Here is a 14,699-nt window from a genome sequence, read left to right on the forward strand (position 1 = left end):
TTACATTACCTATCTTTAATACACATACAGTTGAAAAAAAAGAAGAAAGTTTCCGCTATTTAGCAACACCTTTAAGTGAAAACAATTGCTTAAACTGAATCCATGTTTGTCTCAGACACACACATGCACACACACACACACATGCAGCTGGGTTTTCATGACATATGGGGAAATTTTATTGGCTTTCATTAATTTTATATGGCCTAACCCAGACCCTTACCCTATTACCATCCTACCTAACCTTAACCCCAAATCACAGGACAGAACTTTAGCATATTAGGACCAGTTGAATGTCCCCATATGTACCTGTAAGTCCCCACATATATATTTTACAAAATACTGCACCCACATTGTAGGTAAGACACATCCACACACACAGCCTAACGCAGACCTTTACACTAACCCAAACTATAACCAACATAAACCTAACCCCAACTGAAAGAACAGAACTTTACTGTATGGGGCCCAGGATTTTGGTCCCCATAAAGACATAGGTCCCCATGACATGACTGTGTAAACATATTAAAGTCCCCAGACCGTCATTAAAAAAAGTACACACACACACACACACTTTGTCTGAGGCTAGCTGTTGTAAGACCATGAATAATTGATATGCTCAGATGTTATGCAGCCCCTGCTTGATTAGCATTCATAAATGTTAAAGTGTTGAAATATCTCTCCCTCTTATACTGTATAATGCATAGAATATTATCACAGTTTTACTTAAATAAGTCAGTAGCCCAAAACAAAATGTTTTTAATAAATGCATAACATGAGAGGCGATGCGTATCGTGTTGAAGTGAGCATTTAAGTGTCGTGGCTCCCTCTTGAGTTAATGTGCTGAGTTAATGAATAAATGTATGTAAATTGGGTTTTGGCAGGCGGGAGCTACTCGGCAGCTTGGCAGGGTCCGTCTCCATGTGTCACAGGTAAAGAGATGCACTGAAAGGATTACCAGACAGACGGCCTCAGGGACAGATACAGCATTTGTGTCGTTTTGCCAATGGCTGTAAATAGTCTTGCTCTGTCAGAGAGTCTCAGTTGTCTCCTGCTCTGCCGACAAATAACTTCAAACACCTTATGCAACATTTCTCTTTGTCCTACCTCTCCCCAATGTCACAGCAGATCTAAAATCTCAAAAGCTTTTACCGGTGCTTACCAGCAAAATATGTGCCTTCATTTAAAAAGTCTGCTGAATTTCTGTTAACTCACACTGCTGTGATCCTGGAGTGATCGGTATAATTGGCTATAAAGTTTAGTTGTGACTAACAACTGCAACAAATAGTGTGTTTTACTCAAAGCTTGAAAATAATATTAGATAAAAAATACTTCCATGTCTGCATCCTGTAAATGCCAGCTTTTACAAGTGTTTTGAGAAAAACATCCACTATGATAAACCATATAAAAGTTGTTTTTCTGCTAATAATACTTGATGTACTGCTTATTTATTCATTTGAAAAAAAAGAAGAAAAAAGGAAAAGAAAAAAAACACTTATATGGAGCATCGTGACACATTTTAGCTTTAGGAACCTTGTTGCTAAAGTGCACCCATTGTTAGATTAGTCCTTTGAACTAACTTTTGATTTTGTTACATTTTAAAACATTTTACCCTTCAACATGAAATCTCTTTTAATGAATTAAACATTTTGTTCACTGATGTTTTTCCTTCAGCTATTAGCCCGTTTCCTGACCAATACCCTTTGATAATGACAGCAAATCCTTTCTGTGAGCTAGTATAAGGAGACGGAACATGGTATCTCAGGCAAAACAGAACCTTTTTATCAGTTTTCTCATATATAAATGATCACATGTGTGCATACTAACAAAGCATGTATTGATCCTTTGATGTGTACATGTTGTACAAAGAAAAGTAGGAAAAGTGTAAATGTGTACGGTTTGTTACTGCCTGTGTGAAAATTTGAGCAAGGAATATAAGATTAGTGAAGAAATATTTTTTTTATACTATTAAAAGATTTGGAAGGTTTTGCATCCACTGAAATGGGATTAATTGTTTTTGAAAGATTAAAAATTATGGGAAAAAAGTGACCCATGTCAACTGCCACTTGTTGGCAAGACATTTTTTGTGAAGTTGTTGAAGCTTACTTAAAAGTTACCGTAAAATTTTGCAAATTTAACAGAATATGTTGCATTAATTGTCTTTAAAATAATATAAAAATCCGTCATATTTATTTTTTGTATTTTGCATATCGGCATTGTAATGTGAAGAGAAAGTTGTGGTGTGGACAGGATCCCTGAGGCCTGGCTGATATTTACAGCAAATGCTGTTAATGCTCTAAATTAAGGTGATCACAGTCATATAGGTTGAGCTGCCTTCATATTGAGTTCATACAAACAGCTTTATAACCCCATCATTCCATGAATTGGCTGCAAAGGAGTTAGCTTCCCTTAATGTTTGTTCTCCTATTTATTTGTTCTTTTCGTTTCTCAGATTCGAGACAATTTCATATTCGCAGTTGCTTTTATTGGCATCTGGGGTTTGTGGTGATTGCAGCATTAAATGGCTGTTAAACCAGCCGTGGTTGCAGAGCCGTCTGTGGATCTCCAGACAGACAGTTGCTTCTAGTATATCTCAGCCCTCAGCAGCCACTCGCTTATCTGTGTCTGCTAATTAGGGAAGCATATGGATTCAGCTTTTTCCCAAGGCTCCTCTCAGACAGGGGAATTAGTCGTCTGTGTCACACAGTAGAAACCAAGGAAACTGTGTGTTTCATTGAACCTGTTGGGCCTGATTCAGATGCAATGATGAGGATCTCATGGGTCACCATGTTACAGCCACAGACGAGAAATAATGATTATCTGACACCTTCAGCTGATATTTTGTGATAAAGGTACAAAACAAGGAGGCGCTAGGGTAGTGGATGATGATGCAAGATTTCAACACAAAACTGGCTGGACTGGATTTTAATGTGGCCTGCATTAAGTGCAAAGAAATAATGTTCAACTAAGGCAAGAATATTTGATTATGTCTCAAACGTGCAGTTAATATTTTTTAAAACATTGATTATTTTACCAAGAGAAAATGGGCCTTAAAAGAGAATCCATTAAAATAAATGTTGAAAAGTATTTTACGTTTTTGATTCTTTTTTGAATGTCAATTATTTACTGGTATCTTTTGACATTTTTGATTCCCTGGACAATAGGTATATGAATAAACCTCTTCACAGGTGGCTAGTTCCTAGCTCCATTTACTTGAATAATATAGAAAAAATAACAGTAGTTGTACTTCACAATACTTTTTACTTCTACTTAAGTAACATTATTGTGTGAGTATCCTTTCTCTTATTTGAGTAAAACTGAGAATGGATCTACCCACCAGGAGCAAATTAAACTATTCCAGATCAGGTGACAATACAGAAAATGGTAGATTGTGTATCTGGATGTGCTTTGTCTTTCATGACACACATGCATTACTGTAAAAACTGGTTTTATAAATTGAGGCTATTATTAAGGGGAATAAATCTCCCTCTTTGGATTTAACATCACTGCATAATTTTGTCACACAGTTCTAATATTGAGCTCCTAAGAGACACAACTGACTGGAAATAAAATCAATATGTAAGAAAGAAGGGTTAGGAAATTGCTAAATTCGATGGAGGACCAGGGCTTCCATGGTCTTTTTTTTTTTTAAGCCCTGCCAATCTTTTTACAGTGGAAGGAATAATCAGAACTTTGGAACTGCAGCACATTTTGAAAACAAAACAAGTGTCATCTGCCAGTATTCTAAGAGTTGTTCATTACGGGTTCTTTTCTGCCGTTAATGATCCAGAAAATTAGTCAGAAAATAAACAAAGATGGCTCGCAAGACACAAAATCAGTCTTATACCGTTGTCATCAATGTCCTTCATTCCCCCTTGTGCAAACCAACACAGAAGACAAGGATCTCTATACCTACGCCAATCTTGTGACTTATCACAGGAAATGACTAACCGCTTTCCTTTTAGTGCTAAATCAATTACATTTAAAGATAGTACTTTACAATTTTCTCCAGTATGGTTTGTTTTTACAGTAAAATATGCATTTTAGGGCAGAGCTCAATCCTTCAACAGCAGAATGTTAGTAAGTGTGGGTTGTGCTGTATATCTTTTCAAAAGCACCATCACAAACTCTTTATTTATTTCCTTTTAAGACAAGGCCAATTAGCAGATTCTCTCTGCATACTGAGCCGCTCTCCTCTGGAAGCATTTCCAAATGAACCACTGAGATTACCGCTAGCTTAGCACTGAGTCACAGGGGAGCATAAAGGGATCCAAGTGCATCACTAGAAGCCAAAGAAACTATTTCCTCTGGGATATGAAATCCTATATAAAGAAATCCCAGAACACTGAGAGGGAAGCAGAATCTTCTGGAACTTGCAAAATGACTGGTTTGTTTTTAAAAACCATTTGGTTGAAAAACATGAAAAAAAAAAAAATCCTACAGCAGATGGGTATACACTTCAGTAATATTTAATGCTTGAAATGCAGCGGTATCGCTTATGTTTGACAAAAAATAGCCTTAAAGGTCCAAGTGTGTGCGTTGTTCTACAGTTTTATCTAATTTGTCTCTGGAGGAAGCCATCAATGCATTAAATGTGTGCATTGAAAGCTGTCATGAATATACCATCACTTTTCTACCTGAGGCTTTGGAAGCTGGGAATGCTTTGAAGAAGGTTAACTTGTCCTTTTCTGGTTCATTGCAGAAGGACAATCTAAGCTTAGGTGCAGCAGTTTTAGATTTCCTTAGGAAACATTTTTTGCTTTAAAGAACAATAAATATAAAGATAATATATATCAGCATTTTAGTTTGAATATGTTTCATTTTATTTATCTGGGGAAAGACAGACAGAATAAATGGCTTCAGGGACGGCGTGAAATATCAGCTTGTGACAACAATAGCAATAAAAAAACAGTTGAACGGATATTTGCTCTTGTCCTTTTTATTTCCTGGCTGCCACAGCATGCAACACAATCTGTCATTGCTATTAGAGCCCAGACCTTCCTGGGAATACACACTATAGAGACGGCAGGCAAAAACTCTAAAGCCACCCCAACGATTGAAAAATGTGTGTAGGTTAAACTGCTTCTTTTTTTTTATCCTTATGGGACTCTGCATAGCTTCGGATGGAATTGCGTTACTGATAAATCAAGTCTTTTTTAGAAAAACTGCAAGAAATGCTTAAGAAATTCTAGTACCAGACTGCCTTAATCAAAAAGTGTTAAAATGTACTTGTTGATTCATAATTAAATGTTCACAGAAGAGTTGACAAATTTCAAAAATAATGGTGTGTTTCTGATGGTGTCAATATATAAAAGCAGTTGTTTGAAAACTGCTCTAAACAGCAGAATAAGTAAGGTTCAATTTAGTATTTCCTATTTATGATTGTTAGATCTTGACAATCCATCCAGCACCTGGAAACCTTTAACAGTGTTTATGAGAAAACCAAACCTTAAATTGTTTTGGTTGTTTTAAGAATAGAAGAAAAAGGCCTCAGAACCCCAAATGTTTTTTTTTAAAGAATATATATCAGGAAAGAATAGCATCATGATTATACCCTTTTGCACTACAAGCATTTATAGATCTTAATGTGTGTTTTTAAGAATCTGTTTTTAGCATAGACTCCCCCAAAGGTATTTAAAATACTTACAGATGCTCCTGTAAAATAAAAAGGAAAAAAAAAAGTCACAATACAGATTCATCTCCTTTTAATTAAGTGAAAGTAAAAAATGTCCAGGTTCTACATTATACTTGAGTTAAATAGTACAATTACATTTCCACCTTAAATGATGTAAACTACCTTCTTTAAAATGATTTAAACCACCTCTTTTCTTAAAGAAACCATTCTATGCTCATTTGCTTACTGTGTTTGTAGAAAGAAAATAAAACCTTCTGACTCTGTCAAGTTTTGTTCTGATTTAAACCTTTAGACAGGATAAAAAAAAAATGTTTAATACTTTTTAGAGCTCGGGTATTCACAGCATTAAAGTTGGAAATATCAAAATTTAAATAGAACTTGAAACATGATCAATAGGTAAATTTAAAAGCTAATAAAAGGGGGTTAGATGGGGAACGCTGTTTTATTTTCTGATTTAGTTAGGTTTTAGTTGTAGTTTCATGCATTAAACAACAAAAAAGTCCTTCACCAGGTCCACTACACACATCTTTAAAAGAAAAACCTTTGCAATTCCATTTGAGGAGGATCTTATTAAAGATTGATCGTCATTTTCACAAGAATGTTTGAGGATTTTGTACAAATTAAATTAGAAATGCAATTTCTGACATTTTTATATTTAAAGCATGTGCTGTCCCTGGTACAATACATAATATAAGAAAATCAAAGACTTGGCCAAATTGTACAGCATTTTGATCATGGATTTAACTAGTCCTTTAATCCCAACATTGAACAAGATTATTATTACTTTTTATGGGCCAACTACAACCTTTCTAGTAGTAGGCATCTTGCTCACATATGATTCACTTCAATTAATCTTCCTTCTGCTCCACCAAGCCGCTGTATCCAAGATGACGTAATGTCCAAATCAATATCAACGACTGGCTGAGCGGGAGGTGTGTTTTGTATGCGTTTTGTAGATGGCTGCAGGTGCAGACCCTTCTCTCAATACACTTTAAACTACCTCAAGGTGCGAGTATCCCTTTAGTCATGTACTGTACAAAAAAATTCTTTAATTACTACTTTTAGATTTATTTTTTTTAAGGGTATGGCGATCTGATGGCTCTTCCATGCGGTCGTAATTTTTGTGAAGGAATACGCATGTGCATGCTCAGGAATCCCTCCTCAAATGGGAACACAGTCCCATGTAATTAGGAATAGCAACTTTTAAGGCGAGGCAAACCCAAAGATTGAGACTTAAAGTTCAAAGGTGCTAATAAATAACAAATATATATAAAATATATTACATTTCTGTTGGTAAAGCCCAGTAAATACTGCACACTGTACCTTTAAGAATAAGCTTCAAATTGAATTGTTTTAAGGTAAATTAGAGCCACTTCGATATATGATCCATGTCATATCTGATCTTTATAAATATGAATGGGAATATTTTTGGCACAGCTGATGCAACTTTGAAATTACTTACCATCCACATTTATCAACACTTTCTGCTAGCAGCGACTACTGTTGAAGGGATAACAGTTAGCAAAATGACAGGCAACTGTGACAGCATCATTAATTAGAGGGATAGATAAATATTATACCTAATTAATATTTTGAGCCTAACTTGGATTCATGGAACACTGGAAGGCTCCTATTAGATTATTTAATAAGTGGGGGAAGCGAACAGCACCACAAGGTTTGCAGTGCTCAAATGTCTCTAAAATCTTTATTTATGTAATTCCCTCTAAGGAACCGCTGGTACAGAAAAGACTTTGTTTGTACAATTAAAACTATTAAAACACCTATTTCTTCCTATTGTTTATGGTCCAACGTGTGCTGGCTGTAATGGTTAATGTTGATGTTCTTTTGTACACACTCAGGTCAGTTTTGCACCTCAAATAGTGGACACTGGAGTTCAATAAAGGCAACATTGTTAAAGTAATGTGAACAACCATCAATGATGATTTAAAAAAGAAAAAATTGGAATGAACATTAAAATCCACCGTGGAAATGTAGTCCAAAAGTGTTAAAAATAGGTACAAGTGCTTTTAGCATTGTTATATCTACAGTAGTATTCAGTAGTAACAATGTTGGATTAGAATCACTTCACCAAAGTCACACCCTGACACTGGTCAGGGCCTGCTGAGACAAAACACTGTTAAGAAATATTGTGGCATTTTGCAATGTTGCAGCCCAATAATCTATTGTAGCCATATTAGTCATCCCACTGTCACACTGATGCCTCCCTATCCTTTGTTTTAGTGTAATAAAAATATATACTGCCATATAAAGAAAAAAGTAGTATATCCTTGCTACACATTTAGCAATGCCGTATGCAGACCACTCTGCCATTAATATTTGTATCCTTCAAAATATCCTTACCAATAGCTCTCCTGTGCAAAGTGTTACATTGGAGCCCAACTACTGGTTGTAATGGAGGCTTAAATATTTTAACAATGACTGAATGATAAAAACTTTACTTTTACAGCACCTTGCATGCAAGTGGATGATAAATGAAAGTTACGATACAGCATAACTTACTTTCTGAATCACTTCCTCAATAATTATCAATCTACATGGAGAGACATAATGAGCAGAGAGATTTCCTTTTTTTGAATATTAGACTCTAAAGCAAGAAATGAACTTATTAAATGAAAATGGTGGCTCACAGCAAAGGTAAGTTAGACGCAGCTGAATACTATAAATTCTATAATATTGACCCCAATAGAAAAGGACTACTTAGACCCAGACCTCCTCAAAAGGCACATGAATACTTATAAAGGCTTTGATAGAGCTTGATCCACAAAATCATCTCCTTTTTTAACCTTTATTTTTTTTTCTATTTACAGATATGTCTGACAGTTAATTACATATTTATCAGAGTGTACAGTATGACAAGGTTTCCTGGAAAATCAAACTTCTATAAAGTACAAATAACCTTCTTGTAATTTACGCCGAAACCAAAGTGTTTTTCAAAATCATGCAGAATCTGAGCTGCCTTTTGCCTCCTTTATATAATCACACCTCAAACTCTCTAACTACTCTAGTAAAATTGTGTTTTGCAATTATTTGCTCACAAGCCAAGATGCTTAATCCAAGTTGTTGTTTTTGGTGTTCAATTTTATAATGCTTACATTCCAAATACAGATATAAGAAAATATGGATGTTTTGAAAGGAAGAGACATTTTTTCAAACTATTGTTGTAGACCAAAACTCAATTTCATAGTGTGTGCAAAATGTGTGATAGATAAATGCAGAATTTAGTGTAGCTCTTTATCCCAAAAAAGAAAGACCTTTCTGACATCTGTGTTTTTTCCTCAGTGGTTTCCTGGTTCAGTCTTTGAGGTGGAATAAAAGATGAAGATGAACACATAACATGGTTTAGAGAGTAATAAATCAATAATTCAGGGTCAGTGTTACAGAAAAAGACTTCAAAAGGCTCGGCATAATTCCTATCCATCAAGGCAAAGATACTGGTTCAGTTCCAGACAGCAGTCCCTTTGATTCGCAGGTGTTTTTACCTAACCCCGCAGATGGCTTTATCCTGGCAGTGCCAACAAAACTAGCATAATATCTGGTTTTCTGTTCAAGGTGGCAGATTTGCTAAACAGGAAGCAAATTAAAATCTATTTAAGATTGCCCTTAAGATACGAGTAACCTTAAAGAGCTAACTGAACATTTTCTACCTTGTGAATTTTGAATAACAAGATAACGGTGATTCAGTTAGAATTCTCTTTTTTGTGCCTCAGGCAAAGGAGTACTAAAATCACTGATCTAGGAACACCTGAAAGACTCTCTTCTGAAGTTAAAATTATTTATCTAAGGAGCTTATAGAGAAAACTGTCCCTTTTTAGATAACTTTTATCTAATTTTGTGTAAACATGCTCACAGCTCTGGCATATAATTATATAGATGATTTACATCTCTCTCTTGATTTACATTTCTTACAGACCTCCTCTCTATACATATGAAATGCTGTGATCAGGATTCTACTTTTTCCAACTTTAGTAAAAGTAAAAATTTTTCAAATTTTATGTATCATGTCTTGGCCTTTAGAAATAATTTGCATCTCCAGAATGCTCAACTGTTAGCTTACCCTCAAGTGTTGCATTAAATAATTTCCTCAGATCATGAGCAGAAGAAAAACAACACTTATTTTTAGGGATTATAGAAAAATCGGCTTCTTTTACATTGGTGGAGGATGAACAAGAAAACAAAATCTACATACCATTCAATTACCATTCCCCTGTCTCCCTCTGTTACAAGCCTTGGCATCAAGCTTGACCCCCACCTCTCCTTTGACAATCATGTCACCTCTATCTGCAAAACTTTCTTCTTTCACCTCCGTAATATTTCCAAACTCCGCCCCTCCCTATCCCTCCCTGCTGCAGAGAAGCTCGTCCACGCCTTCGTCTCCTCCAGGCTGGATTACTGCAACGCTCTCCTCAACGGGATCTCTGGCAGGAGCCTTCAGAAGCTCCAGTACGTACAGAACAGCACTGCCAGGGTCCTGATGAGGGTGAGGAAACACCAGCACATCACTCCCATCCTTCACACTTTGCACTGGCTCCCTATTCACGCCCGTATAGAGTACAAGATTCTTCTGCACACCACTCACTGTGTGCACGGTGCGGCCCCCACCTATCTCACTGAACTGCTCACACCACACACCTCTTCCCGGACCCGGTCAGGCCAACAGCACCGTCTGGCCCCACCCAGGACACGGCTTAAAACAATGGGCGACAGGGCCTTTGAAGCCGCAGCTCCCCGTCTGTGGAATGCCCTCCCAGACCACCTTAGGGCCCCACAGACGGTGGATTGTTTTAAGAAAGGATTGAAACCTTTCCTTTTTAGAAATGCTTACAATTGCTGATTTTTAGATTTTTTTTTTTTTTTAATAGGCATACGTATGCCTTCGAATGTATTGCTTTTAATGATTGTCTTTTACTCTGTTTTTAATTTTATGGTCTTTTAACCTTTGTCTTAATTTTCCCTTTTTGAATTGTAGCACTTTGAGATTTGAATTCAAATGTAAAGTGCGTTACAAATAAAATTCATTATTATTATTATTATTACATAGACATTCTGGTGAGCTGTCCCTTTATTTTTGAAATAGTATTGTGCATACCTGTTTACCCTTTTTGGTTCACATGTTTGCTTGGAAATTATCCTATAGGATAATTATAATTTTTATAATCCTGATCAGACATTTATAAATGTCTAATCAGGATTCTAATATTAAAACAAGACAGTTGCTTGGTCAAACACACACATATTTGCACTCTCTTAGGAAAGTGCAATTGTTTCATACCAAAGGAAAATGATATTGGCTCTGATTGGATCTAAAATTCTTTTGGAACATGTCCCATTTTTTATTTATTTTTTTATTTATCCTTTATTTAACCAGGTAATACCCATTGAGATTAAAAATCTCTTTTGCAAGGGAGACCTGGCCAAGATAGGCATCAAAATTACATCACATCATTACATACGTACAAAGACACACACATAAAAGCCATCCTGAAATGCGAAAATTAAAAGGTACCAGGTGATCAAAGATGCTTATGAAGTTCTGAAAAATAAAAAAAAATTATAAATGTATTTTAAAGCAGAACTCCAAAATACTGGCTGTCTTTCAGCAATTTCCATTTTATTTGTTTTTATAGTTTGGACTAGAGAAAGTGATTCATGTTTTTAATACCAGCTGTTTGTGTATTTAATTCTAATATACACAAAATTCCCACATTTTGTTTTATTTCAACCAGAACGTTTTTATGGAGTTTCTTGAAACAATGAAGTGGTAGGAAGATGATACATGGTTGTTAAATATTTGGACAGAAAATAAATCTAAAAATCATGGCATGTATATACTGTATATGAAGCCGTCCTAAACCAGTACCTTAAAGAACCAGATGTTGATGCAGAACACTGCAAGTCTTTGGGAATGTCTCAGCCAGTTTTACTTGCATAGAAATTAAATTTTTGCTTATTCTTTCTAAAATACCTCAAACCTTTTTCTGAAAATTTTGAAGTGAATTAAACTCTCTATTTTGACTAAACTGCTCTAAACATATGAATATACTGTGAATCACACGTATATTTTAGGGCTTTGACTTGGGGTCATTGTCCCACTGGAAAGCCAACCTCTACCCCTTCTCAGTCCTCAGTTCAGGAGGATGTCAAATGTTAATATTTGGACATATATTTAGCATGTTGGCAAGAAAGTATAATTTTGTTCTTACGAGAATATAACTCCAAAAATAGCCTGTACTTGTATAGCCCTCTATCAGGTCTAAGGACCCCATTGCACTTTACACTATACATTCAGTAATTTAACCATTCACAAACTGATGGCGATCTACATTGTAGCCAAAGCTGCGCAAGGGCAAGCTGACAGATACGAGCCTATGTACACCAAGCCCTTTGACTGTATTGTGTCTTTGGGCAAGACACTACCAAAGGTCTTGCCCAAGGACTAATACATTAGACAGACAGATCTGGGGATTCAGACCAGCAACTTTCTAGTTGCAGGACGAATTCCTGCATCCTACATCAGTTTCACAACAACAGAGAGACAATCCATATATTTGTCCTTATTTTGTTTAAATAATTAATAGTCTTCCTGTCAACAGATTAAGATGTGGACCTCTGCAGCTCCTCCTCCTCCTCTCTTTGCCCTTTTTTTGCTCATCGCTCCCTTTTACCCTTTCTGTCAGTTTAACTGAAAAGCCATGTAGTTTGGCAGAATTTATCCTGATTGGTAAAATATCCTAAAAATGGCTAATTTTCTGTCATTTACAGGTCCCCACATCTGAAATCAGCAGTTGTAATGTATCAAAATGTCGAGATATATGAACACTATTCATTAATCATATAGTGGACATAAGGACACTGTTACACTTCTCAAAACAATATCCTTTTATATAAGTCCCCTGTTCATGCAAATAATTATGAATAAAAGGCTTTGGCTTATGTGAGATTGTATTTGTACTAATTTAGGTAATTAAGAGTTGAGCTTGTTACAGCATACAGCAGGTGAAAAAGCAGAAATCGCTTTCACACAGATAACACACCTACGCAGCCATGTTTTTTGCACTGAGGAGCATGGATGTAGTCCCTCTAATCTGCTCAGTATTTTAAGGAGGTGGAAAAGAAAATGAGCCGTGCTAATACCCTTCACAGTAAAGGCATTAATATGCTAAGGAACAAATGAGAAATTAGATTTACTGACAACCATTTTCCCCATGCCCTTACCTTCGCTGGCTCACAATCAAAATCAAGTACAACTCTCACTGGCTTGGCCTATTAAATAGGTTAAAAACAGCATAAACACTTTTGGTTCAAAATGGCAAAAACCTTAATTTAACTGAATAAAGTGTGAGAACAAGAGCAGCAGTACTGATACAGTATCAGTACTACTTTCCCACTAGTTTCCCACTTATTCCTTAAAATTAAATAGGTTTGGAAAAATATTTATCCTTCCTTCCTTCCTTCCTTCCTTCCTTCCTTCCTTCCTTCCTTCCTTCCTTCCTTCCTTCCTTCCTTCCTTCCTTCCTTCCTTCCTTCCTTCCTTCCTTCCTTCCTTCCTTCCTTCCTGTTTGTCTTGTTTTTTTTTTTATCTTTGTTTTTTATTAGGCTCTGCATCAATAGCATCACCACACAGAATTGTCTCCCTTAAATTGATTATGACCTTTTTTACATTTTAAAACGATCATAAAGGAGTGACAACTCTGGAAAGTTGAGTTTGAGAAAATCTGGATTTTTCTGATAAAATCAGGAATCCTGTAATATACTACACTGGACCTAAGAGATCTGGGGGTGTTGATTAAATTGAATTAAATGCCACAGGTAAGAAACAGGACCCCTGTGTCTGCATCAAACAATATTACCTGCTGGCTTGGTGCCCTGGCGGTCTCGTCGCGTTCAGCCTGGGAAACCTGCCACAGCAACCAATCCTCATCTAACAGCAAAATGGATAAACGATCTGCAGTGGGGCTGCTAATTCTCCGCAAATCGGTTTTGCTGTGAATGGTCAGGGACACAATTAAAGCCCAACATGTAGATTTTGATGCCCAGTCTTATTTTCCTTCCAGCCCTCCACAGACAATAGCAGCTTCTTCTTTTGTTCCTCATCACCGTGTCCAATTTTCCAGAAGCACAAAAGCTCCTGGAAGTCGTTTTGAGGCAGACTCTGTTTCACAGTGGGCTATCATGGCCTCAATTATCACCTTCCTCACTAGCACATTATCGCATATGGTTACTGTACTTTGCCTGTACCACACATGAACAAAGAATGTAAAATCCATATATTATTCCAATTTTTCCTGTTTAAAGTATGAGCTCAGATTTAGCTCCAATGTTAATTACTGCCATTGAATCTTTCTAGGATCAGTCTGTTATATTTTGATGAGACTGTTGACAGTCGGATGTGATTAAATTATCCCATTTAACAGGAATTCAGCTGTCTGATTTGATTCTGGTGAGATGCTCTGAATGTCACCCAAATAAATCAGTTTATGTGGAAGTGTGTGGAAAGGTGTTATCTGCCAATCAATGTCCAATGCTGTTTGTGTTTAATTCCTGTGAGGAGCTGCCTCTACTCATTTTCTACAGTCGCCATTAAAAAGAAAGAATCTGAATATGAAAAATGTATTTATATATCTTGTTTGCAGAAGCATTGATGAAATATGGCTTAATAAAAAAAGAAAATGTTTTTGATAAATAATAATACCAATGTTCTTGACATGTGATTGGCAGAATAAACAAACACAAAATCTTGATATGCATTATAAGGAAGAAAAACTTAGATTTTTGTTCTTGAAGTGTCATTCCAAAAGGATCCATGTTCAGAGAAGTGACACTAAAATTATAAGAATTTCCAGACCTTGACTGATTCACAGTAAACAAATCCGACTATAAAGTCCTGCATGATTTTCATTCTGCACAGCTGAGGGGTGAGAACAGAAACCCAGTGATAGGCTGTCTGAAAATAAGAACAATCATTGAGTCACAAAGCGTTTGTATCCTCTGATCATTAAAGGCCACTTTGTTGTCGGTGCCGTTGGAGGGTCATGATTTCCTGCCGCTC

At 36.2% G+C, this 14,699-nt stretch overlaps 1 protein-coding gene across 1 annotated transcript in view; it reads left to right on the top strand.

The window, feature by feature from the left end:
* LOC119776490 overlaps positions 1–10,494 on the top strand; it is an 83,322-nt gene extending 72,828 nt beyond the window's left edge. Inside the window, exon 2 of the mRNA XM_038274896.1 lies at positions 10,003–10,494. Coding sequence (XP_038130824.1) covers positions 10,003–10,484 — 482 coding nt within the window. The 3' untranslated portion in view covers positions 10,485–10,494. The remainder of the gene's footprint in view (positions 1–10,002) is intronic.
* The last annotated feature ends 4,205 nt before the right edge of the window (positions 10,495–14,699 follow it).

The sequence above is a fragment of the Cyprinodon tularosa genome, unplaced genomic scaffold (assembly GCF_016077235.1).
Source record: "Cyprinodon tularosa strain WSP-4 unplaced genomic scaffold, ASM1607723v1 ctg939, whole genome shotgun sequence".
Classification (NCBI taxonomy): Eukaryota; Metazoa; Chordata; class Actinopteri; order Cyprinodontiformes; family Cyprinodontidae; genus Cyprinodon; species Cyprinodon tularosa.